The sequence below is a fragment of the Barbus barbus genome, assembly GCF_936440315.1.
Source record: "Barbus barbus genome assembly, chromosome: 5".
Lineage (NCBI taxonomy): Eukaryota > Metazoa > Chordata > Actinopteri > Cypriniformes > Cyprinidae > Barbus > Barbus barbus.
In genome coordinates this window covers 20,804,107-20,828,319 of record NC_136733.1, presented here as the reverse complement: position 1 = coordinate 20,828,319, position 24,213 = coordinate 20,804,107, and the positions used below count along the sequence as shown (strand labels likewise).

At 37.4% G+C, this 24,213-nt stretch overlaps 1 protein-coding gene across 1 annotated transcript in view; it reads right to left on the bottom strand.

The window, feature by feature from the left end:
- Window positions 1-24,213, bottom strand: part of LOC306870429 (uncharacterized protein KIAA0825-like) — a gene marked incomplete at its 3' end in the record, with an annotated part of 140,295 nt that overhangs the window by 76,708 nt on the left and 39,374 nt on the right. Inside the window, 6 exon segments of the mRNA XM_079417696.1 lie at window positions 2,179-2,318; window positions 7,304-7,426; window positions 7,544-7,726; window positions 10,335-10,525; window positions 15,936-16,086; window positions 17,767-18,032. Coding sequence (XP_079273822.1) covers window positions 2,179-2,318; window positions 7,304-7,426; window positions 7,544-7,726; window positions 10,335-10,525; window positions 15,936-16,086; window positions 17,767-18,032 — 1,054 coding nt within the window.

Genomic DNA, 24,213 nt, shown 5'->3' with positions numbered 1-24,213 from the left:
GGGGATCGAAAGTTTGGGAACCCCTTGCAGAATCTGTGAAAATGTGGATAATTTTACCAAAATAAGAGAGATCATACAAAATGCATGTTATTTTTTATTTAGTACTGTCCTGAGTAAGATATTTTCCATAAAAGATGTTTACATATAGTCCACAAGACAAAAAAATAGCTGAAATTATTAAAATAACCACATTCAAAAGTTTGGGAACCCTTGGTTCTTAATACTGTGTGTGGTTACCTGGATGATCTACGACTGTTTTTTTGTTTTGTGATGGTTGTTCATGAGTCCCTTGTTTGTTCTGAACAGTTCAACTGAGCACTGTTCTTCAGAAAAATCCTCCAGGTCCTGCAGAATCTTCAGTTTTCCAGCATCTTTTGCATATTTGAACCCTTTCCAGCAGTAACTGTATGATTTTGAGATCCACCTTTTTACGCTGAGGATGATTGAGGGACTCAAACACAACAATTAAAAAAGGTTCAAACATTCACTGATGCTCCTGAAGGAAACACGATGCATTAAGAGCCGGGGGTGAAAACTTTTTGAATTTGAAGATCAAGGTAAATTGTACTTCATTTGTCTTCCAGGAAACATGCAAGTATCTTCTGTCGCGTCAGAAGGGCAGTACTAAATGGAAAAATATGATATTTCAACAAAATAAGAAAAATTTGGACATCTTCATCCTGTTCAAAAGTTTTCAAAATAACAACAAGCTTTTGCAACAAAACAGTGGACTTACATAAATTGCCACAAGGGGCAGTAAAGGGCCAAACAGGTTAATGACCTGCCTGTTCGCAATCATCCGTTTACGAGCCGCCGGATGAACCGTGATAAATGAACTTCTGGTGTTCCTCAAGGGAAGGAATTCCACAAATCAATTCTATCCTCCGCTAACAAACCTTTGCAACCTTGACGTGTTGCCAACAAAAACACCTGTTGATTTTCTACCGGGCCTCACAGATGAGTTTCCACTGGAGGCCCTTAATTGGAACAAGACATCGCTATCAGTTCCTCAAAGAATTCCACGAACAAGCTCCTATTTAGAGCACAGCTTAGTGCTAAACGCTCCAAAACTGTGCTGAGAGACAGCGCTCGAGCGAGGAACTTTAAAAGAGCTTTCTCTAAACGGTAGACAACCTAGCCACCGCGTTTTTTCTTAATTAGCCAGGCTGCGACCAGGCAGTGTTGATTTACGGCGACGTGATTCCCACACCAGAGCGTGCAGGAAGATGTGCTGCTCTCAGCCGAGCTTGGTTATTAATGAGCTCCGCCATAATGTGAATTAATGTGCAAGCACAAAACAGCCTTTAAAGGTTAGACTTTTCAGAGTGGAAGATAGAAAGAGGAAAATCTTTAAAGGTCATTCACTTTGCTCTCACATGAGTGTTTATTACTGAGCTCTATTGATTCAGAAAGGATGAGGAGGGTGATGAGTGAGTAAAACGACATTCTCACAACAGTCCGGATGAATCTCTGATGCGCCTGAGGACGAAAGACGCAAACATGATGATGTAAAATCCAGGTGGATCTGTCTTACTTAGCAAAATCCTAAGTATCAAATGTGTCTGATTGGGATGAGCCTCTCAAGACCTCAGCTAGCATTTACTTGTTAGCAAATTCAACAGAGTGTAATTTCAAATTTTAGACTAGCGATTAGTGATTTCTATGAAGTATTTAGCGAGAATGAAAGGACTCAGCATGGTTCCATTGCGCAGGTGTTGGGCGACTCGAGCGATGTTGTCGTCTTGTGATCAGTTCATAAGTGCACACAACAGCCTATTGAACATAAGAGGAGACGTGCGAAAAGAAGCCCCATTAAAAACAGGTGCAGGCTATTAAGAGCAGCAAGGTCACTGGGCCATCCTTACAGCTAATCAGTCTTTCCACCAATAAATTGTGCTAAATTAATTTGTGGAAACCAATGAAAGCGCTGATGTGCTTCAAAGAACATTTCCTCGTATTTTCTCGTTGCAGGCTTCTCTTCTGTTCTGTAACCGACATCAGACTCAAACACGTGAGATGAAGCAACATTTTGGCAAGCCAACTAAAGTATATTTTTTGATATTTCGCCAACTTTCAGCATTCTTCATTAGAGCAATAGCAAAAAATGACTTCATCTGGGATCTTTGGTAAGGGTACATGTACAGTCCAAGAAGTGTGTCAGGGCTTTAAGAGTCTTACATGAGTATGAGATGATGATCTGTAGCAGGAAGCAGTCCTTGTGAAGGATGGTCTGCAGAGGTACAGCTGGATTATAACAGGGTTCAGACGCCAGTAGCTCAAACAGACACAAAGAAGATCCCTCACAAGCTGGGAAATCTCTTAAACAACATAAATAATTCAAATTAAGGTCAGGTCAATGTTCAAACATTTAAAATTAGTCTGACTTTATTTTTCAAAGAACCATCTTATGTTCACCAAGGCTGCATTTATTTGATCGGGAAAAGAAATACAGTAATACTGTGAAATATTATTACAATTTGAAATGTCTATTTTAACAAGTTTTAAAATGTACTTTGTTTCTGTGATGGCATCAGATGATCTTTCAAAAAGAATTCTAATATGCAGATTTTTGGATAAAATCTAAAGCCACATTACAATTACAGTTGCTGTAGAAAAAATTGGTAATGTAAAAACTGTTAGGAATCCAAGGACATCTCCTCTTCATTCAAATGAACACATAAGAACAACAGTTCTATCACAAAGAATCCAATGTCATGTGATCTTCATTGTGCTCAACCAGATTAAACGGCACTCGCACACAGAAAACCATAGTAGACATATAGTGCCATTAGATTTGTACCGGTGTCCTGACATTTTATCCTACCCGTCAGATTTTCCTACCACGGCTTACTGTAAGGGTAGGTTTAGGGTTGGGGTAGGTGTAGGTGTAGACGTTAATAAAACACAATCTAATAGGTAGAAAAAAAATATTTATTGTTGGTTTCTGGTAGCTGTATCCCTTCTATCCACAACCGCGTATATAACACGTAATTACTGTATGTGCATTACTGTAAGGGTCGGTTTAGGGTTGTGGAAGGTGTAGATATTAATAAAATATAATTTGACAGGTAGCATTTTTCATTGTCGAATTGTACTACCCACTGTTTTAATGGGAGGTAGCTAAATCTGTCAGGGTAGCACAAATCGACAGAACACCGGTATTCGGTAATGCGATATATCACGGTAATGAATATGCACGATATTGTTACCGTGGTCACTTCAAAAAACCGTGAACTATTTATTACAAAATTATTCCGATTTTTTTTATTCATTTTAAGAATATTTTTTCCATCAACTGGTCACAATGCCCAACGCGCTGTATGCTGCGTGAAAAACGCATGCGCACTCTCAAGTAAACAAGCCCGGATGAGAAGCACATGGCGGAGCATGTGAAGGAGACGCGCTGAATGAAAGCACATTCACTCTCTGACAGCAGATGCAGTGTTACCCCGGAAACCCAGCAGCTGCACTACATTATAAAACATATTTAATTCATATTTATATTTGTTTCAGATTTTTGTATTCGCTATGTTGTTTATCACAGTGGCAATTAGACTTAATAGGCTATTTATTTTCAAACTTGTTTTTACATTTTAATCTGGACTACAACATGCCCTAGATATTGTTTGAAAATGTTTTAATTCTTTATTGTTTGGTCACACTTTACATTAAGGCTCTATTAATTTACATTAGTTAATTCATTAGTTAACAAACTGCCAATGAAAAATTTTTCTAAACATTCATTAATCTTAGGTAACATTAAGTTAAATATTGAATAACACATTGTTAAAATCAAAAGTTGCAACTGTGTTATTTAATGAACGAACAGTTGTATTTTTTAACACAGATTAATAACCTCTGTAGCAAATGTAAAATGTAATGCATTAACTAAGGTTAACTAATAAGATCTTATTGTAAAGTGTTACTTATTGGTCTTAAAGAAATTATTCGCCTGCGTCTGAATTTCCTAATTGTGTGAATTCCTATCGTAATGAATGGATTCTGTCAGCAACAACTTTCAGAATAACAGTAAATGTAGTCGCACCTTAATCAGCCAACATAATAAATGTGTTATGAAACAGGATATAAATAAATGTACCAAAAAAGTAAATAGTTCATACAATAGTTATTTTAGTTGCCTTTTATGTAGATTCTTCTAAAAGTGTCAGATAAACTTGCCTAATGAAAAAAAAAAGATAACAATTTTCAAATTGCCCACTGACAAAATAAATAGCACTAATTATCATTATTTCTGAGCTTGGGTGAAGAGCAAATGTGAAACTCGAAAAGACACAAAAAACGAGGCAGGGTGAGTTCTGCTACATAACAGGGGAACATTAGGCTTTAGTTAAGCAATAGCTTTGTCATGTCAAAGGACTGGTAATCCACCCAATATCCCACTTTAACGGTCCTGATAAATCTGTAAGCTACACCATGAGGTCAGGTTTCTCTGTATCTTGATCTTACACTCGTGTAACTAAAAAAAGTCTCCTTCCTGTCCATAATGCTCCCTGATTTATTGATATTTCTTGTCTCTTTTATTACTTTTTTATTTAATAATCCAAACTGTCAGTTGGTTGGAGTGTTTGAGTGAGGAGAAGAGTTTGATTTTGGTGTCTGGCCTCTTCGCTCTGGTGGGGCCCTCACCGCGAGACCCTCAGGGAGTCTTGAACACAGCGAGGCTAAATAAATAAATAAAAATGGAGCAGGCAATAAAAATGCACTAATTTAAATCCCTGCGACTTCATGGAAGTGGAGCCGGTGGGGCTGACGACCGGTGATTTGTGTAAGCGGGACACGCGATGATATCACGCTGGAGTGGGAGTCTGGAGCTGTGCTGGGGGGGTTGAGGTGGGTGATGTGAGATGTGCCTGACATTCTGCCTGGCTTCACAGTCCTCCTACAGGCTCTGTTTCAGCCTTTCACACCCGGACAGAAGACCTGCAGCACATGTCAGCATAAACAGCATGACTAACTATGGCATCTGCATCTGGTCTGCATTAGGGCCGTGCATCTGGGGGTCTGGTGGCTGCAGTAATGTATTAACTGTGTTTGTGTGCATCTAACACATGAACGAAAACTGAAAGGCCGTGCTAGCCTCACTTGGGTTGAGCTGCAACAACTCACTATATTAAGTTATGTGTTTTTCTTGTAATAAAATTTAAAAATGGGCTCGGTAATAAAAGTACAGAGAAATCTGGTGATGTTTTGGCATCTTATGCAGACTTGGAAATGTGTTACAAGTATTTTTTAAATAATATTACATTATTATGTAATCAGATTGGAACACTTTTTGAAGGTGACATTACAGTTTATATAAAAAAGTAATAGTAGTATTTTTTGTATTCTTCTCAATATTATTACTATTTGCTTAATGTGTCCACCTCAGTAGTTGTTATATTTAAATTAGTCAAAATTAACGAGTTAATACAGGCGATTAATTTTTTCAGTTTAACGCTTTAAAATGATTTAACGTCGTTAAAGCAGGGGCGGAGCCAGCTGTTTCTGTCTGAAGTGCATTTATTCAGTCGCAGAACCGTCTTTACGATTACATCAATCCGGAGACGTTTCAGACGTGTGCTCCAGCTTCACTTCAGCAGCAGGTGCGAGTCAAACAAGCACGGAAACCGGCGGGCGCTATAGCTTGTATCAATTCTTATCAAAGCATGAAATAAACTACTTGCATGCAATGTCGTGGTCAGTTAAGGCATGAAGTTACCAAAACGGCTGCCTTAAAACTGTGCGTGCATGTAATATGTTATATATAAGTTACATTAAGAACATGTCTCTGAAATGGTTTTCAAAACTTTCCTGGAGCAGCCCAGCACGGTCTCCCTCATCTAACACACCCGGTGATTAATCACGATTCATTTCAGAAAAAATGTGCGATTAATCTTTTTTAATCGATTGACAGCACTAATTTAAATATATTTTATTTAAATAATAATTACCTGAAAAGTACACTTAGAAATTGCAGAAGAATCACATAGTATGTTCATATGCAATATTGTCAGTTAAATTTTGTTTTGAAAAAAAATAATACTTTCATTTATCAAGGATGAATAAATTAGAATAAAATAGATTGAATTTGAATTTACATATAAGAAAATACTGTTCTTTTGAACTTTCAGATTCAGCAAAAAAAAGAAAAGAAAATGCTTTAAACATTAATGATAAGAAGAAATGTTTGAGCAACAAATCAGCATATTAGAATGATTTCGGAAAGATCATGCGACACTGAAGACTGGAGTGATGACTGCTGAAAATTCAGCTTTACCATCAAAAGAATAAATTGTAATAATATCACATAAATAATTTATGATGAAATAATAAATGGTGAACATAAAGACATATTTAGACAATCTTAAAAATAAAAAAAATATATAAAAAAAAAGTTATCAACCCCAAATTTTAAATGGTTGTGTAATTCAAACTATAAGCCATCTCTGGCGGAAATGGTTTTAATGAGTTATGGCATGAACACTTTTATTTGTTGCGTAGTCAAGTAAAGTCAAGTCAATGTAGCGCTTTTAAAGGAACACTCCACTTTTTTTGAAAATAGGCTCATTTTACAACTCCCCAAGAGTTAAACAGCTGAGTTTTACCGTTTTTGAATCCATTCAGCCATTTCCCGGGTCTGGCGGTAACACTTTTATATGGTATGATATTACGCAGTGCCTGAAAGTAGTCCCCAGCTATATCATAACTAGTTACCTAGCTGGGGACTACTTTCAGGCGCTGCGTAATATCATTGCGCCTGCTGCACTCATGGTACGGCAGCAAAGTTCCTTGATTATTACGCCGGAATGAGAGTATAGTTCCTAGCCATATCGGCCTAGAAAATCGCAACTTTTCATTTTCCATCAGTCTTAGCACATGATGTAACTACAGAAGAGTCAAGTTTTAAATAGGAAAAATATCAAAACTCTTTGGTCATTTTTGAGGGAGATGCTAATGGTCTAATCCGATTCAATGATCTATGCTAAGCTAAGCTAAAAGTGCTACCGCCAGACCCAGAGATCGGCTGAATGGATTCAAAAACGGTAAAACTCAACTGTTTAACTCTAGGGGAGTTGTAAAATGAGCCTATTTTCAAAACAAAAGTGGAGAGTTCCTTTAACAATACAGATTGTGTCAAAGCAGCTTTACAGTATTAAATAGGAAAATAGTGTGTAGTAATGCAAAAGGACAACAGTAAAGACTCAATTTTCAGTTAAAGTCAGTTCATCATTGATTCAGTGGTGTCATCGTCCAGCTCAGTTCAGTTCAAATAGTATATGTGCAATCTTAGTGCCATCAGTACCTCAGCAGCTCCTCTGTGAACAGTTTTGGGTTGATAACACTCAGCCACTTTGTTTCATGACTGTTCGCTCCCTCGGGAAACTTTGGAGTTCTGCTGCCTCCACCACAGCCTCCTTGAAAAACCCTAGAGAATAAAAATAAATATATAAATATCGAGAGAGTGGAATGCATTTTGATCAATGTACTAATCTTGCCTCTTTAAGTCACAATAGTCCAACAAGTTTCTTCTGACTCATGTTACCTGTGCAGCTCTGCTAGAGGTGATGTAAGAATGATCAGTACGGTCAGTAGCTGGTTGCACAGGCTGTGTATGGACCACATCCAAGATCCATAGGCTGCATCAGGCCTTAGCAACTCCTCCACAGAGTCACACACACTCCACATCAGATGCTCCACACACAGCAGAATAGCTGTAATATCAGTCCTGGAGAAGGCAATGAGACACCACACATTAGGAATAACTCAGCTGCACTGTCACACTGTGCCCTAACCAACATTTTCTAGCAAGTCAAATGTGTTTCTAATATGTGCTATTTGATAGAGCTACACTATATGGGCATATTTGCTTGTTGATCATTTATTTTTGGATATTAATGGGAAAATTTAATTGGCCGTTCCAATCACAGTGGAGATTGCCTAAATAATGCTGAAACATACTGTATACTAACTCATAACATTACCCTCAATATAGAGCTGGCCACAAATTCTGATAGACAGCATTACTGTTTTTTTGTGATCATTAATTTAGTAAATCAAACATTTTATTATAATATATTAATTCAGCACCTTCTATCTAAAATCACCCTCTAAAAACTGCCTTTTTCAGGGCCAGCTAATGCACTTGCAGGTTCTAGAGTAAACAAACAAACAAGTGATGCCTCTGCCAAAAAGGCAACTGACTTTTTTCATTAAAAAGCAACGTCCATTCTGACAACATCCATATTAAGCATTCTCTCTTCTTCTTTCTCTCCTTTTCTTGCTTTTTTTAGCAGCCATTACTTCAGTGTCACATGATCTACCAGAATTTATTCTAATATGCTGATCAAGAAACATTTCTTATTATTATCAATGTTAAAAATGGTTGTGGCTGCTTAATGTTTTGAAAACATTTATCAAATAGATACTGTTGTTTCTATTCATTCAGAATAGATTCTGAATATTCTATTAATTTCTATTCATTCTATTCTATTCAGGAAAAATATATATTTCTATATAGTATGATAGTAAAGTGAGAGGGAGAGAGAAAAGTCCTCGAGTCTGGATTCAAACTCTATATGTCAGCATGCTGCCCACAAGGCTATCGGCACCGACATATTTCAGGATTCTTTGATGAATAGAAAGAACAGCATTTATTTGATAAATGTACAGTAGTTACTGTTAAATTAAATTTTATGCAGGCTTATTGAATAAAAGTATATTTTTCTTAAAAAGAAAAAAAATACTGACCGAAAACTTTTGAACCGATGTAAAAAATAAAGAAAATCAGCATGAAAAATTATATATCATATCCAATATTAACCACTACTATATCATGCATCTACTTTCAATTACACAAGTATCAGTAACTCAAACCTTAAATATATGCATGTCCAACTTAGCTCAAACCACTGAATGTGTGTTCTCTCAGCATCCTGAGAGGTCATGCTACCCACTTTGGTTTCCCTATCAAACTCAACTTTTCATCACCTACCACCAAGTTCTGCTTTATAGCACAGGGGAAGTTCCCCTTTCACCAGATAGGAAAAAAAGAGAAGGGAGCAGAGGCGGAGCCCATCTGCTTGGCAGACCCTGAGCTCAGCCGGCACCAAAGAGCTCATAACCGGGTGTCCTTGCAGCAAAGCTCATCTGCTGAAAGAAAAACCGCTCCCTCCATTCATTCCTTCCCTGCGGCCTTGGGCGATCTGCTCTTTCTCATCAGTCCTGGAGTGGAGGGGAAGCTTGCTCTTGTGGCATCTTTAACCACTTTAAGTATGTGTTAATGCTACGCACAAGGCCTGGGCGGTTGTACCCGGTCTAGCATGAAAGAATCGGGCCCTCCGCCAGGCGCTGAAGCAGGGCCCATGTGCTAACAAAGAGAGACTGTTTTACAATTCTGGAGATCTGCTTTGACCTCCGGGCCGAACACCAGCATAATCACTAAAGCATTCAACACTGTCTGCTAAGCTTGAGGTTCCTGATAGTAGGTGGGCTTGTGCTTCTCAGTGCAGCAGAAATACGGTAAGATCATTCAATCAGACAGCATGGATGACTGCTCTCTGTTAGAATGTGCTTGAGTGTGACCGCCGACCACAAGATGTAGACGGGTGACTTTAACCATGCATGGACATTTCCTGCATGACGCATCTCCACAATGCAACAATCCAATGCAAACGAATGCTACATGCTACACTAAATGGTACATGAGAATTAGAGCAGTTCAAGTTGTTGGCAACAGCCAGACTCTTACAAAAACCAGCAAGTTCAAAAACTCTTTTATACTTCTTTAGGGTTGGGAATTGTGAGCTGATTGTTATGTAGAACCAGCCCTATTTTGTAAAAATTGTAGAAATGAATGATTTTCATGACATTCGGCTTCATTATCGATAATATACTGTATAATAGGACATGGTGTTTTATCATTAAAATGGCAATGGAGAAACACACACACACACAAAGAAAGAAAGAAAGAAAGAAAGAAAGAAAGAAAGAAAGAAAGAAAGAAAGAAAGAAAGAAAGAAACGCACGGTTGGTATTGTTAACAGTAGCAAAAAAATAATAAATTAAAATAAAAAAAAAAACATGCATAATTATTTATAATATTACACACACACACACACACACACACACACACGTATGTATAAGAACAAAACAAACTTTTTTAATACATAATATAGTAAATAAAATCACAGAACAGACAAAATGTTAAGAAATTGTATTGTTATTGTAGTAATATAATGGTGGAAGATCCCATTCCCTGCCCACACAATTTAAAAAGTAGTAACAGCACTAATTTAAAATGTGGCAGGTTTTCAAACTATCTTCATGTCTGGTACCTGATCTGGGAGAGTCTTTTGTAGGAGGGTCGAGCTCTTGAGTACCTCTGAACTAAGACTTCCAGGGTCTCACACAGCACCTGGGCCAGGGTCTGCCGGGCCTGCACGGGGGCAACTGCGTCCCAAAGGTCACTGCGAAGGCCTGTGAGAAAATAGTGCCACATCTGGATGGAGAAAGAACACCTTTCACCCTGAAAGACAAAGGTGAAGGAGAAAAAAAAAAGAGAGAAAGAGAGACTGGTAAAGATATAATGATGATATCATGGCAAATATATTTATAAATATAAATATATCTTTCCAGACAGTCTTCCTCTAGACCCTCATGGTCATGCCACCTGCACGCTGCACCTGGACCCCTCATTACCACAGAGAGAGAGAGCACATGGATACTTTGAAGTTTTAATCTGGATATTCAATCACTGCTCCACTGAACATTAACCAGACATACATGCAGACTGACCAGGTCATTCCTGTTACGCAGTACATTTCAAGTATCATCACGTGTGATTTTATAGCTATATTGGATCAAATATAATCATTTTAATTCGTAACTCGTGATTTTAAAATGGAAATCACATGGCGTATTATTGTGTACATTTGTGTATTTTTTCCTTTAAACATAGAAGTGAGTTTTTAAATCCTTTTATTGTTGAGGTTTAGGCAGATGTTGCCATTTTTACCAGCAAAATAGCACATCTATTAACATGAAAAACTGTCAATTTTTTAAGAAAAACTCCAGATGTTTCTGCAATTTTTCTTAACTATAGATCAAACAAAACATTTTTTTTCTTTGAAATATCAGTTTTATAGGTTTTTCCTAAATGAGGTTTTATAGTTTTTTTTTCCTGTGTCCTTAATTTTACTTTCCATCCTGTTAGTCTTTTGCAATATCCCTTTAAATAACAAAAGCCATTGACATTATCCCCCAGAAAGTGATATCATTTTTGGCCGGGGAACCACGGCATAAACATGAACAAGTATAAACAACAGATTTGATGAATTATGTGATGTTTTGTGGAATTAGTTGGTTTGTTTCACTTTAAAACAGAGGTTTTATCCTCCTGCAAGAGACCCTCTTCCAAAAATATAAAGGCAGCTATATTTTAGGCATAAATTCCAAAAAAGAAAACATTATAAAAATAGAAAAGTTATTATAAAAACTACATGTTAAGTATTTATCTTTTAAACAAATTAAAATATTTCCTGGAAGTATGCACTTTGTTTATAATTTTTGTGCAGCCATATGAGTATTATATAATCCAAAATGTATTGTATAAATAATCAAGTTTAAATTAAAAAACAAGTTTTAATGAAAGTTTAAGTGTATTATAAGTTATTTCTGCACTTTTATTAAAACAAATTATGACACAATATTCTTTTTAAATGTTAGTGCATAACAAGAATGGGATGACTGATCTAAAGGGTCAGACTTATGTTGCTGAAATGCTTCAGAATTTTGTGATACAGTACATGCTAAACAGCTCAAACAGAGAAGCAAGAATTAGAAAATATTCAGAAAAGGTGAAAATTATAAAAAAGGACGAGAGACCCTTGTTTCCTAAGAGGCTAATTACTTTCAGGCAACGAGGAAGCAGCATTAGGAGTTCACAGAGTGACCAAAGAGAGATTATTAACAACCATGTACTACATCTCCAAATGAGAGCTGGGACGTGGTCCACCAGTGAGCCAGGGCTAAGTCAGCCATAGAAAGAGACACACAGGGCCATGACCACACGTCCGGACCCAGGGATTTAGTGCTAGCAACTGGGCCTCTGGAAGTGCTTGGCCCTTTGGCATTTGCTCAGGAGGATGTGAAATGGAGGGGTGAATGGAAGAAGGCAAAAGAGAGGTAGGGGAAGAGGGGATACAGGTCAACAGAGGAGCAGACTCGCAGAGCCAGCCGCACACCTGCACACAGCAGGCCAGTCTGCCCCACAGCCCCGCAACGGGCGGATGTGTGCGCATGTATCCGTGAGAGAGCTTATGTGCCATGGATATCTTAATGGAGGTAAGGTTAGGGCTACACTCTTCAACACACAGATGGTTGAGTCTAACGCTGCCTCAGGGCACCACAAGCCCCATTGAAATGACTAGAGGAAGGGTCATTATGAGAATGACATAGTTAGAAAATCTTTATAACTAGCACCTAAGATTATTTTTCCGACTAGTATCCTTATGCCATTTAATATAATTTGGTTTGAAAATGTTGGTCTGTTTTTAATTTTAATAAACAATGTTTAATTCTTTAATTTATCAGCAACTGCAGCCAAATTAACTCAAAATATACCAAGGGTGTTTAATAAATAAATTTACCAAGGGTGCCGATATTTTTGGCCAATACCGTATGTAAATATATATATATATATATATACATACACATATATATTTTCCCCCATTTTTGGCCAATATTGGCCAAAAATATCTGCACCCTTGGTAAATATGAACAAAGGTGGCTGTGAAAATTAATCTGCATTGTTAATCCTTTTGATCTTTTATTTAAAAAAACAAATCACAAAAAACTAACCTTTCATTGGATAATAAGAATTTAAAATGGGGGAAAATATCATTACGAAAAAAATAAATGTTTTTCTCTGATACACATTGGCCACAATTAACGGCACCCTTTTATTCAATACTTTTTGAAACCTCCATTTGCCAGTTTAACAGCTCTAAATTTTCTCCTATAATGCCTGATGAGGTTAGAGAACACCTGACAAGAGATCAGAGACCATTCCTTCATCCAGAATCTCTCCAGATCCTTTAGATTCCCAGCTCCATGTTGCAGCAGCTTCTCTTCAGTTCACCTCACTCATTTTCTATAGGGTTCAGATCAGAGGACTGGAATGGCCACAGCAGAAGCTTGGTTTTGTGCTCAGTGACCCATTTTTGTGTTGTTTTTGAAGTTTGTGTTTGGATTATTGTCCGGTTGGAAGATCCAAACATGGCCCATTATAAGATTTCTAACAGAGTCAGTCACTTATTGATTTTTTATCTTTTGGTATTTGATATAATCCATGATGCCATGTGTCTAAACAAGATGTCCAGGACCTCCAGCAGAAATATAGGCCCACAACATCAAAAATACAGCAGTATATTTCATTGTACACATGGAGTACTTTTTTATCCCTGTGCTTGCTGCTAAAAAGCAAATTTTTTAGTTTCATCTGACCATAGAAGCCAGTCCCATTAGAAGTTCCAGTCGTGTCTGATAACTGAATATGCTGGAGTTTGTTTTTTGATGAGCTAGGAGATTTTTCTTGAAACCCTCTCAAACAACATGTGGTCATGTTGGAGCTGTTTGACAATTTTTTTTAAGGTTTTCTGACCCCGAGACTCAACTATTTTCTGCAGTTCTCCAGCTGTGGTCCTTGGAGAGTCTTTAGCCACTCAAACTCTCCTCCTCACCGTGCATTAGGACGATATAGACACACGTCCTCTTCCAGGCAGTTTCGTAACATTTTCTGTTGATTGGAAATTCTTAATTATTGCCCTGATGGTGGAAATGGGAATTTTCACTGCTCTAGCTCTTTTCTTAAAGCCACTTCACTAATTTGTGAAGCTCAATTATCTTTTGCTGCACATCAGAAATATATTATTTCGTTTTTCTCATTGTGATGGATGATTAAGGGAATTTGGGCTTTGTTTTTCCTCCTATTTATATTTCTGTGAAACAGGAAGCCATGGCTGGATCATTTCATGTTCATAATCATCCTGGAGTGCTCAAAATTGTGAATATGAATGGGAATATACTTCAGAGATATTTTACTCATAAGAATTTCTAAGAGTGCCAATAATTGTGTCCAACGTGTATTTGAGAAAAACATTTATTTAATAATAATATTAGCCCCCCCCCCCATTTTAAATTATTTTTATCCAATGAAAGGTTAGATTTTTGTGAATTTTTAAAATAAAAGATCAAAAGGATTAACAATGCAGATTAATTTTCACAGCCTTCTTTGATCATATTTACCAAGGGTGCAGATATTTTTGGCCATGACTGTATGTATGTATATATATATATATATATATACACACATACATATACGAGCCTGATAAAAATTCTCATTTTTGATGAAAATTTCAGATGGCACTTAGAGGCTTTTGCATCTGAACTCTTCATATATATATCTATATATATATATATATATATATATATATATATATATACACTGTATATACACATTATTTGCTTACATATTTTTTGTATCTAAAACATTTTAATAATACAATTTAATTAAAATATTATTTTAATTTAAATGTAATTCAAGGTAACACTTTATTTCGATAGTCCAGTTTAGATATTCTACTAACAGTAAGTAACTTTGCAACTACATGTCAACTAGCAGTCATTAGTGTATTAGTAGACTGTCTGCTTAATATCTTCTAACACTTTATTTTGATGGGTCCACAACATACAACATACTGACTATTAGAAACTTTGCAGGTATATGTCAACTTATTCTACTAACACTAAACATACCCTAACAGTCTACTCTGAGAGTTAGTAGACATGTAGTTGCAAATTAATGAGAATTAGTTGACATGTAGTTGACTATGTAGTTACAAAGTTACTTATAGTTAGTAGAATGTCTAAAGTGGACTATCAAAATAAAGTGTAACCTAATTCAATTAAATAATTTTTGAATGATGATGTAAACAAATTGATGAATGAAATTTGTGATTAAAAATGTTGATTAAAATAGACAGTTTAAACGAAATAGGACAAATTAATTAGGCTACAAATTCCATATCTAATGTAATTAAAAATAAACTATTTTAGTTTGAAACAGCTTTCCCAAATAATCCTTTGTCTTCCACTGGTCAACAAAACAGACCCACAAACCAAACCAGTACAGAACAGAACAGAACAGAACAAAACAAAACAAAAAACACTAAACTAAACAAAACTAATTACAACATTCACAATCCCAAACTATATATTGCTAAAAAAACAAACAAACAAACAAAGCAAATCACAAATATATAGCGAATATTCAATATATTGGCTTGCCTAGCCTTAATGTGTATTTAAAAATAAATAAATAAAAAAGGAAGTAAAGAAAGAAAGACAAGAGGGTTTTACGTGAACATACTGATTCTATTCGATTTGTCAGGCTGGCTGAGACTGGGATATTTGTGATTGGTTACAAATGTGCACAGCATCCTCAAGTATTTTAAATAAGTGAGATGTTTTGAATGCACTTATAAAAAATGCTCTTTAGTATGGCAGCACTGAGGCTTGATGTACACACCTGACTCCTTTTATGACAGCCTGAGAGAAGCCAACTAAATAGTCAAGGACAACATGCAACAGCAGCATGCAAATCCAAGAATTTAAGAGGAAGCCTACTTAAGAATACAATAACACAATTTATCATTTATTAACCAATGTCACAGCATTTCAATACAGATACACTTATGATTTGAATGTGAATATGCTGTGTGATTTAACCACAGCTTTGTCCTTGAGCACAGTATAGAGGTACAGGATGTTTTGTCTTCCAATAACCTAACCCAACTCTAAAGAAATGCCTTCAACAGGCTTCCACGTAACATGAGCTATTACTGAAATATTGCCAGAAAAGCTACAGCCATCTGTACCTCGTAAAACGGGCTGGGGTCACTCCAGTAGTGGCTCTCGGCATCCTGTAGTATACTAGCGGCACACACATGGACGCAGTAGCTGGTCAGGTGATCGTGCAAGGCTGCCATCACATCCTGGCTTCTCTGAATGGGTAGCAGAGTTAGAGGCCTGAGGTTGGAGACATCAAAGACACAAGGCCTGGTTTAAGGCAAAAGAGGTGTAGTTTACAGGTCAAAGAACCACTAAGTGATTAATATCAGCAAATGGCTCCTATTATTACCTGTCAATCATTCAACACCTCCTTCTTCCTCCCCTAATATTTTCTCACTCCCTCTCTTCAAGTACAAGGCCACACAGACAGTCTGTAACCCTTTTTTTTGTATGACTCTCTCTCTCTTTCTGTCGCTCATTCTTGGCTTTAACCTTACAAATACATAGGCGAATAGTTCTGTCAGAGCGCACCAACTCACGTACGTCTCACTCTGGTTCTTTACAATCCAATTACAGCATTTTAGTAAATCTGGCATCCATCTGACAGGCTACCTGGCCGGGGAAACCTGGGCTTGACAAAGTGTACTATAAATTGGTGAACTTTAGCAATGCTCACCCTCTCCAAACACTTTTCATTTTATGTACAAATGCACAGGTCAAACCCAAGCTGAGATTTTTTTTATATACCGTTTTATGTTCGATTTTTATCATCCATGGAGAGATTTGGAGTTATTTATGAAATCAGGGGTACCGCACAATAGAGGATCAGGCTTCATTGTCATTCCTTACACCACATCCACTACAGACAAAAAGGTGGAAATAAGGTACAGCTTTTGAATCATTGATGAATGTACTTGAGCCACACATTAAGATCTTCATCAAGTGTTTTTGCACTTGAAAATGCAAATACATGCAAATTAAATTGTATAACATAAAATAAAAAGGAAAATGTAAGATTTCACATTAATATTCTAATATTCTGGCTAATAGTTTTTTTTCTCCTTTTTGTCATTATTATTATAGTTTAAATTATATTATATTGTATATAAGTATATAAACATAAACTACACTAAATCTTGATAGATTTTTGCTTAACAAGTAAGAAATAAGTTAAATTTCCGAAAAAAAAAAATATATAATATATAATATATATATATATATTTTTTTTTTCTGAAAACATGTCTAAAACAACTGTGATTCTGTTTTTTTTTTTGTTTTTTTGTTTTTTTTTTGCAGCAATGACAACTTCGCTGTAAATTTGATCTTTTTTTAAGGTCTCTGCTCTTGCTTTGGTCAAACTTTATATTAAGTGGCCACAACTACTATGCACTTACATTTAAATTAATCATTCGATACAATGCACTTATTGTGCACACACATTTTTATATTGTACTTATATTTAAAAAAAAAAAACTGCATCTGTAATTACATTTATAGTTACACTGTTGACCCATGCCTTACACCTTAACCCACCCCTAAACCTACCCATACCACCAAACCTGTCCCTAACCTTACCCGTATCCCACCTCAATAGCACCAAAAGTGTTTTGCGATGCAATATGAACACAATAAGTACACTGTTCTTAAACCGTCAGTGGTATCCAAAATGGTCTGGTTACCAGATTATTCAAAATACCTTCATCTGTGTTCCACAGAAGAAAGAAATTCAAACAGGTTTGGTACAAGACTAATGAAAGTAAAAGATGACAGAATTTTTATTTTGGGGTGAACTATACCTTTAAGAAATTTTTATGCTGTGTATTTATACTTGATCTAGCTGTAGTCTAGCTGAAAACATTGTATGTTCTATAATGGACATACAGAATTTTGGGGCTTTATAGAATGAGTGTAACTCACATGCGTGTGGAGTCTCTGAGCTGGCTTTCATAGTGTGCGAGTGCCTGGTGGATGTAGACACTGGTGGCCATCAGAATAGGCAGGTTCTTGAAGGGAGCTGAGGCCGGCACTTCCCCTGCCCTCTCCTCTAGTCTGGTCAGTAGGAAGGAAGTCACACGGCCACACACCTCCACGTAGCTGGAGCACACAGGCAGCAGGCTGTTCTCTCTAAATGCCACAGCCAGAGGGAGAAAAGCATCCATCTGCTCCACAACATCTGCACAGAACTGGAGATAAAGTGATTATGTGAAGTTTCTCGAATGTGTTTTTATAGATAATCAATACTTGATAATAAATGCATCCCTCACTTAGTTCATTCTTTTGTCCTTACAGTATTTCACAATAATAAAAACACTTAAACATATCAATATACATTATTTTACGTTACGTTACGTTACAGGTTATGTTTCTGGCCAGTTTTGCCAGGAAATTAAATGGGGAAGAGAACGGCTAGCTTGAGAGACATCATAACATAACATACTGGAGCACATAAACAACCTGTCAGGCTTCATCTCCAACACTGATGGATATATTTTTAAAGGTAAAGAACTTCTTTGGAGCAACCATACTGTTATCCACACTAGACAGGCGTCCTTACTATCACGACCATTTGGTAGAATTATTTGCAGATTATTGTGAAATAACTCTCAGGTACTCCATCCTTTCCATCTTAAACCAACAAAAAGCATTCAACACTATACAGTAAGAAATTATTTATCATACAACACTCAAACTTCCCTTTGTGAAGACCGAAATTGCATTTCAGCAGCTCACACAGCTCTACCATCTGCGAACGGACTAGCATTTATTGTAGTAGAATAACCGAATCATCCACGCCGATATGACTGTGTGAGATGTTCAGGGCCATTTTCTGATTCAAATACCTGCAGTTCCCCTCCTGTGGCGCCTGAAGAGAGAAGCAACACTTATCTCATTTTTCCACATTTGTCCTGGAGGAAACAGGGAATCAGCACTGGTATTTTCTCTTCAAAATGATTAGGAAAGTGTGTGTGTCTGTTACATCTGCCTTACATTGCCTCGGGAGGCACGCAGCTTGAAAGGAAGACCCCTAAGGGTTATTGCCAAAAAGAGGCAGTGCTGGAACAGAACATACACCAAACTTCCTCCACCTATATTTCTCCTACCCTTGACAAATGAAGACTTCATTGTGGATCTATCCCCATCTAGCACTTCCATTTCTCCCTTTCTCCATCCCTCCTTCCAGCCACACATGTTCAATGCAGATTAGCAGTGACGGCAGCAAATCTGGGCATGCTGAAGAGCCAGACGCATGTGCTGGGTTCACTGTCGAATTTATATACCTATAGAAATGAGTTACGATGCCGGCCAATTCGAGAGCAGTAAAATATACGTGTGTATTGTATATATCTCCCTCCACTCCACCCTTTCCCCCTTCCACAGGGAGTTACTGTGTCCCAAGGCCTCTGCGAACATGGATGGAAAAAAATCCCAGCACATGTTAAATGGAAACTTTCCCAATAGCAGGTCTATCAATCAAACACGAACAGGCAATAGAGAGGTGACTTCATACTTCACTTAACTTCAGCATCTGCATTGCACAGCCTGCCATTTCACTACGTTCATGCACAATAGATGCAACACAGCAGGACACACAACACACTCCTTTATTTAAAAAGTTAATTATAATAAATTATATTTGTAAAAATAAAATTATTATAGTTTATTATTATATTACCTAGATAAATAGACAATATGATCTTGTTTGTTTGTTTTTTCATTTAGTTAGTAAATTTTAGTAACTATTATAAAAAATACAATATTAAACTACACTCTAAAAAAATGGTGCTAAATAGCACTAAAAGTGGTTCTTTGGCTCGTAAAGAACCTTTAAAGGGGCTTAACAGGTTCTTTGTATGGCAGTGGTGCTATATAGCACCTTAATCACCCCAAAGAACCACTGAAGAACCATACAGGAGATTAACAGGTTCTGTATATGGTAGCAGTGCTATATAGCACCTCAGTCATGCCAAAGAAACAGCGAAGAACCGCTGAAGAACCACTGAAGCACCCCTATGATTACGAGCCAAAGAACCACTTTTACAGCTATAGAGCACCTTTTTTTTAGAGTGTAACTAAATATGCAATGCCAAAGCTGCCGTAATTAGAAATAAGTAAATAAAGAAATGTACAAAGAAATGTAAAAAAGCAAAAATAAAATAATTATTTATCATTTTATTTCCTTATGTATTTTTTTCACATTTATTTATTTTTTTATTTGATTTATACATTTATTTATTTTCACATTTATGCATTTATTTACGTATGTATTTCTTCATTTATGTATTTCCACATTTAATTATTTCTATATTTATTTATTTTCGTCCGTAGGGTAATGAGTAGGGTGTGTTTTACCGCAGGAATAGCAATCGAGCCAGAGTAGCCGAGAGGGTAAGCTTTGAGGCCACAGTGACACCTTGTGGTGCCCAAACGAAGTACAAGATGTGTAGCCTACATGACGCGCCTGTTGATAGTGTGGCACTCCCAAAATAAATGCAAAAACGTGCCTAAAACTCCTTGGAAACAGAGACTACACTTAGGAGAAGACGACAGATTCATATAAAAACGTTTCATTGGAGTCAAGTAAACCCTATGCAGCAATTTCCAATGAATCATTTGGTGATTAGGGTTTTTAGAAGACAATTTAAACATACCCCATACCTGATCGGAAAATAAAACATGCACATCCTCATTAAGATCCTTAGCCCAAACAGTAGTAATAGATAAAGGTTTGTATGAATGCTCAAGAAGAAAGAGATAGATGACTGAAGCAGAGGAGGGAGATTCCTCAGAAGGAAGGATTAGTTTGTGCAAAAGGTGAACAGGCAGTTGAGTGTTTCAAGGCACCCCATATGCCCGTAGGGCCGATCTAATACACAAATACATAAAACAATTAGGTGCCTGGCAGATTATATTGAGTTTTAAGATTCTGGAAGGATTTTAAACCACTGTCATCATAGATATCTCCCAGAGTGTGGGATCAAACCAAGAACAAACCTTGATCTGCCAGCACCCTTTAATATAGTCCGTGGCATCAACAAAAACCTGCACATTACTGTAGCACCAACATTTGGCCCCATAGTCACATATTGACTAGGTAGTATTTCTATTCAAAAAAAAAAAAAGAAGAGAAGAGAGATAAAGAATACAACTAAAACAAATAAACTTTCATAATCAGTAAGCGATACTGTATGCACAATGAACTATGAATTAAGAAGTGAACAGTGAAAGACCATTTAGAGCATCTCTTCTCTGATTAGACAGCAAATGTCCAGCTGAAGCTCACTGAGAGTTGGTGGATGAAAGGGATCTGAGAAAAACTCTTGCTGCTTCTGGGGAGTGTAGCATTTTAGGTTCACCTTGATTGAGAATGACCTTCAGCGTTGCAAGATAGAGAAGAAAATTCTGAATGGCAGTGTCTCTCATCTCCTTCCTAATTGGCGCAAATGCACTTCTTCTCTTTGAGGTGACCAGAGAAAAATCTGGAAAGAAAGACCGCGTTGCTCCGTCGGAAGTTTTTACCGGGGCATGAAGTCTGGCGGCCTGCAGAATGCGCTCCCTGACCGTGTACCGCAGCAGTTTAAAAATGAAAACCCGTGGTTTAGCGCGATCTGAGGAGAGCCTTGTGTACACGCGATGCGCTCACTCCACTTCAATCTCTTTGCCCGCCAGAGACGGGATCCACGTCGGTAGCGATCTTTTCAAAAACCCCATAGGGTCGTCCTTTTCTGAATCTTCAAGTAATCCAACCAGACACAGATTGCTGCGCCTATTGCGATCCTGCAAGTCCACAACCTGTTGCTCGAGCGCGGCTATTCGCCTATCGTGATCTGTAACAACTTTCTTTTGTTCTCTCATCTCCCCTTTAAGTAGATCCAGTTTAGAGCATAGCGACTGAACAACTGACATGTGAGAAGCGAACTCGTTCCGCATCGCCATCAACTCGGTTCTTAGAATGTCCTCAAAGTGTGTAACAGTGTTCGCCATCTTGTCCATCATATCGCTCGCGGTCGGTGGCTTGGATTTCTTCTTAATCGGAGAAGCCGATGGAGACAACTCCTGCTGTTTATGACTGCATGCCATCAGGTAAAGCACCACCAATGAATAAAACTTCAAACAAAACAAAAAAATCAACAAAAAGAGGCCAAACGTACGGAGCTCTACTCGAGTGCGACTAGGTTCATGAGCACGTCACGTGACTCTCGAGTGCATTTTTAATACTCTTGTGACAAGCACGTATGCAAATGACGTCATAGGCTATAATCGATTATGTTCTATTACTGCATTGATGCAGAATCGTCCACATCCGCATCGCAATGCATCGATGCAACGATTAATTTCGACACTGTAAAAATTGTATGTACATTCATTTGCACTGAGCTAGTCTCCCCCTCTACCTCATAACTAGCACTATATGTCATAAAGCTTAATGTATATACACATATTTTTTATATTTATTTATATACTTTGTTATTTGCACTTCTGGTTAGATGCTAACTGCATTTCATTGGCTCTGTATTTGTACTCTGCACTGTGACAATACAGTTGAATCTAATCTAATCTAATCTAAGACGTGTGATTAATCTGAAGCCGTGTCTACACCAAGATAACCCATTATAATCAGTTGATGCAGTGAAACTGTCCACACGGGAAGTGGCACAAGGCGAAAAATGTTCAGTAACTGATGCCTCCTTCTATCCCGAATCTTTGAAACATGCATTGTATGTGTTGAAATTAAAACCTAACAAAACAGCGCGCATAAGAAAGCAACTGCACGCTTTCACGAGCTTCAGCAAATGCACGCGATCACAGACTGCACGCTTCCCAGCCAAAACAACCCCCCACCTGAAATGGAAATAATAACCAGTGATATAAGATTTTGGCCATATTGCCCATCTAAATCATTCATCCCACACTATCAACAGGCGCGTCACGTAGGCTACACATCTTGTACTTCGTTTGGGCACCACAGGGTGTCACTGTGGCCTCAAAGCTTACCCCTCGACTACTCGGACTCGATTGCTATTCCTGCGGTAAAACACGCCCTACTCATTACCCTACGGAAAATAAATAAATATAGAAATAAATAAATGTAGAAATAATTAAATGTGGAAATATATAAATGAAGAAATACATATGTAAATAAATGCATAAATGTGAAAATAAATAAAAGTGGAAATAAATAAATATATAAAATAAAAAATAAATAAATGTGGAAAAAATAAATAAATACATAAATAAGGAAATAAATAATTATTTATTTTTGCTTTTTTACTTTTCTTTGTACATTTATTTATTTATATTTGCTTTTTTACATTTCTTTATTTCTAATTACGGCAGCTTTGGCATTCCATACAAACAATGTTTGCATTAATATTCCATAAAGATTTGGCACTCTGTATTGATACTAATACGATAACTGGTAACATTTTTTACCAGTGCTGCTTTTGACATCCCAAAAGCATCCTGAGAGACCTCGCCAAACCGGAAGCCCCTACAGGCTGAACAGGTCTTGAAACAAACGGCCGACTGGACAGCGAGTCGATAACAGGCTGAGTGTTGTTGTTATAAGCTTAGCGGGAAGTGTGAGAGAGATGTGGGTGAGAATGCAAAGATTCGCCCCAATCCAAGGTGATGAGGACCCGAGAGGTGTCGGTGAGATTTATGGCTTTCTAAAGCCTGCTGCTCCGGTTCGGAGAACCCTTAACTAGAGCAGATCAAAGATATGGATTCCAATAGGATAGCCACCGCAAGGTTATTTCTCAGCAAAGCTTTAAAACATTTAAGAGCTCAACTCTGCAGCAGCCTTCTTGCACCTTTGAACAGTGCTAAATCCTTCTCCTCGCACAGGGTTAAGGACGATCATCAACACGAGGTGGTCAATAGCTGGATGGCAGTTTCAGGTTGATAAATGGTTCGCTGAAATATTATGCAGACGGGAGGTCTAGCGACTCGGAGAGTTCGAAACAAAGCATGAATGTATGAATATGAATGGCTGAAATATTGATCTCTGTAATGCATCTGGACTGACTACGTTCTGGCTAAGTCAGGCCTGGGCTAGCATAACGCTGCCTACTTATGGGCCGTGGTGACATGTGTCAAAAAGAAGGGGTTTTGAGACACTCAGAGCAGCAGAGAATGCAAATAAATGCACATGCTAACCTTTGAGATGAGGGCTGCTCATTCTGAAGCACTGACCTACACGTAAATGTGTTGTACAGGTCTTGAGTGTGAACAAATTTTGACACTTGTTAGTGATGTGGTTCCTGGGGTGTCAGCAGCATGTAACAGCATCAATGAAATGCTATGGAAATCAGATATGAACGCCGACGTTCTAAATTTCATGAACAAGGTCCATGTTGCTCAAAA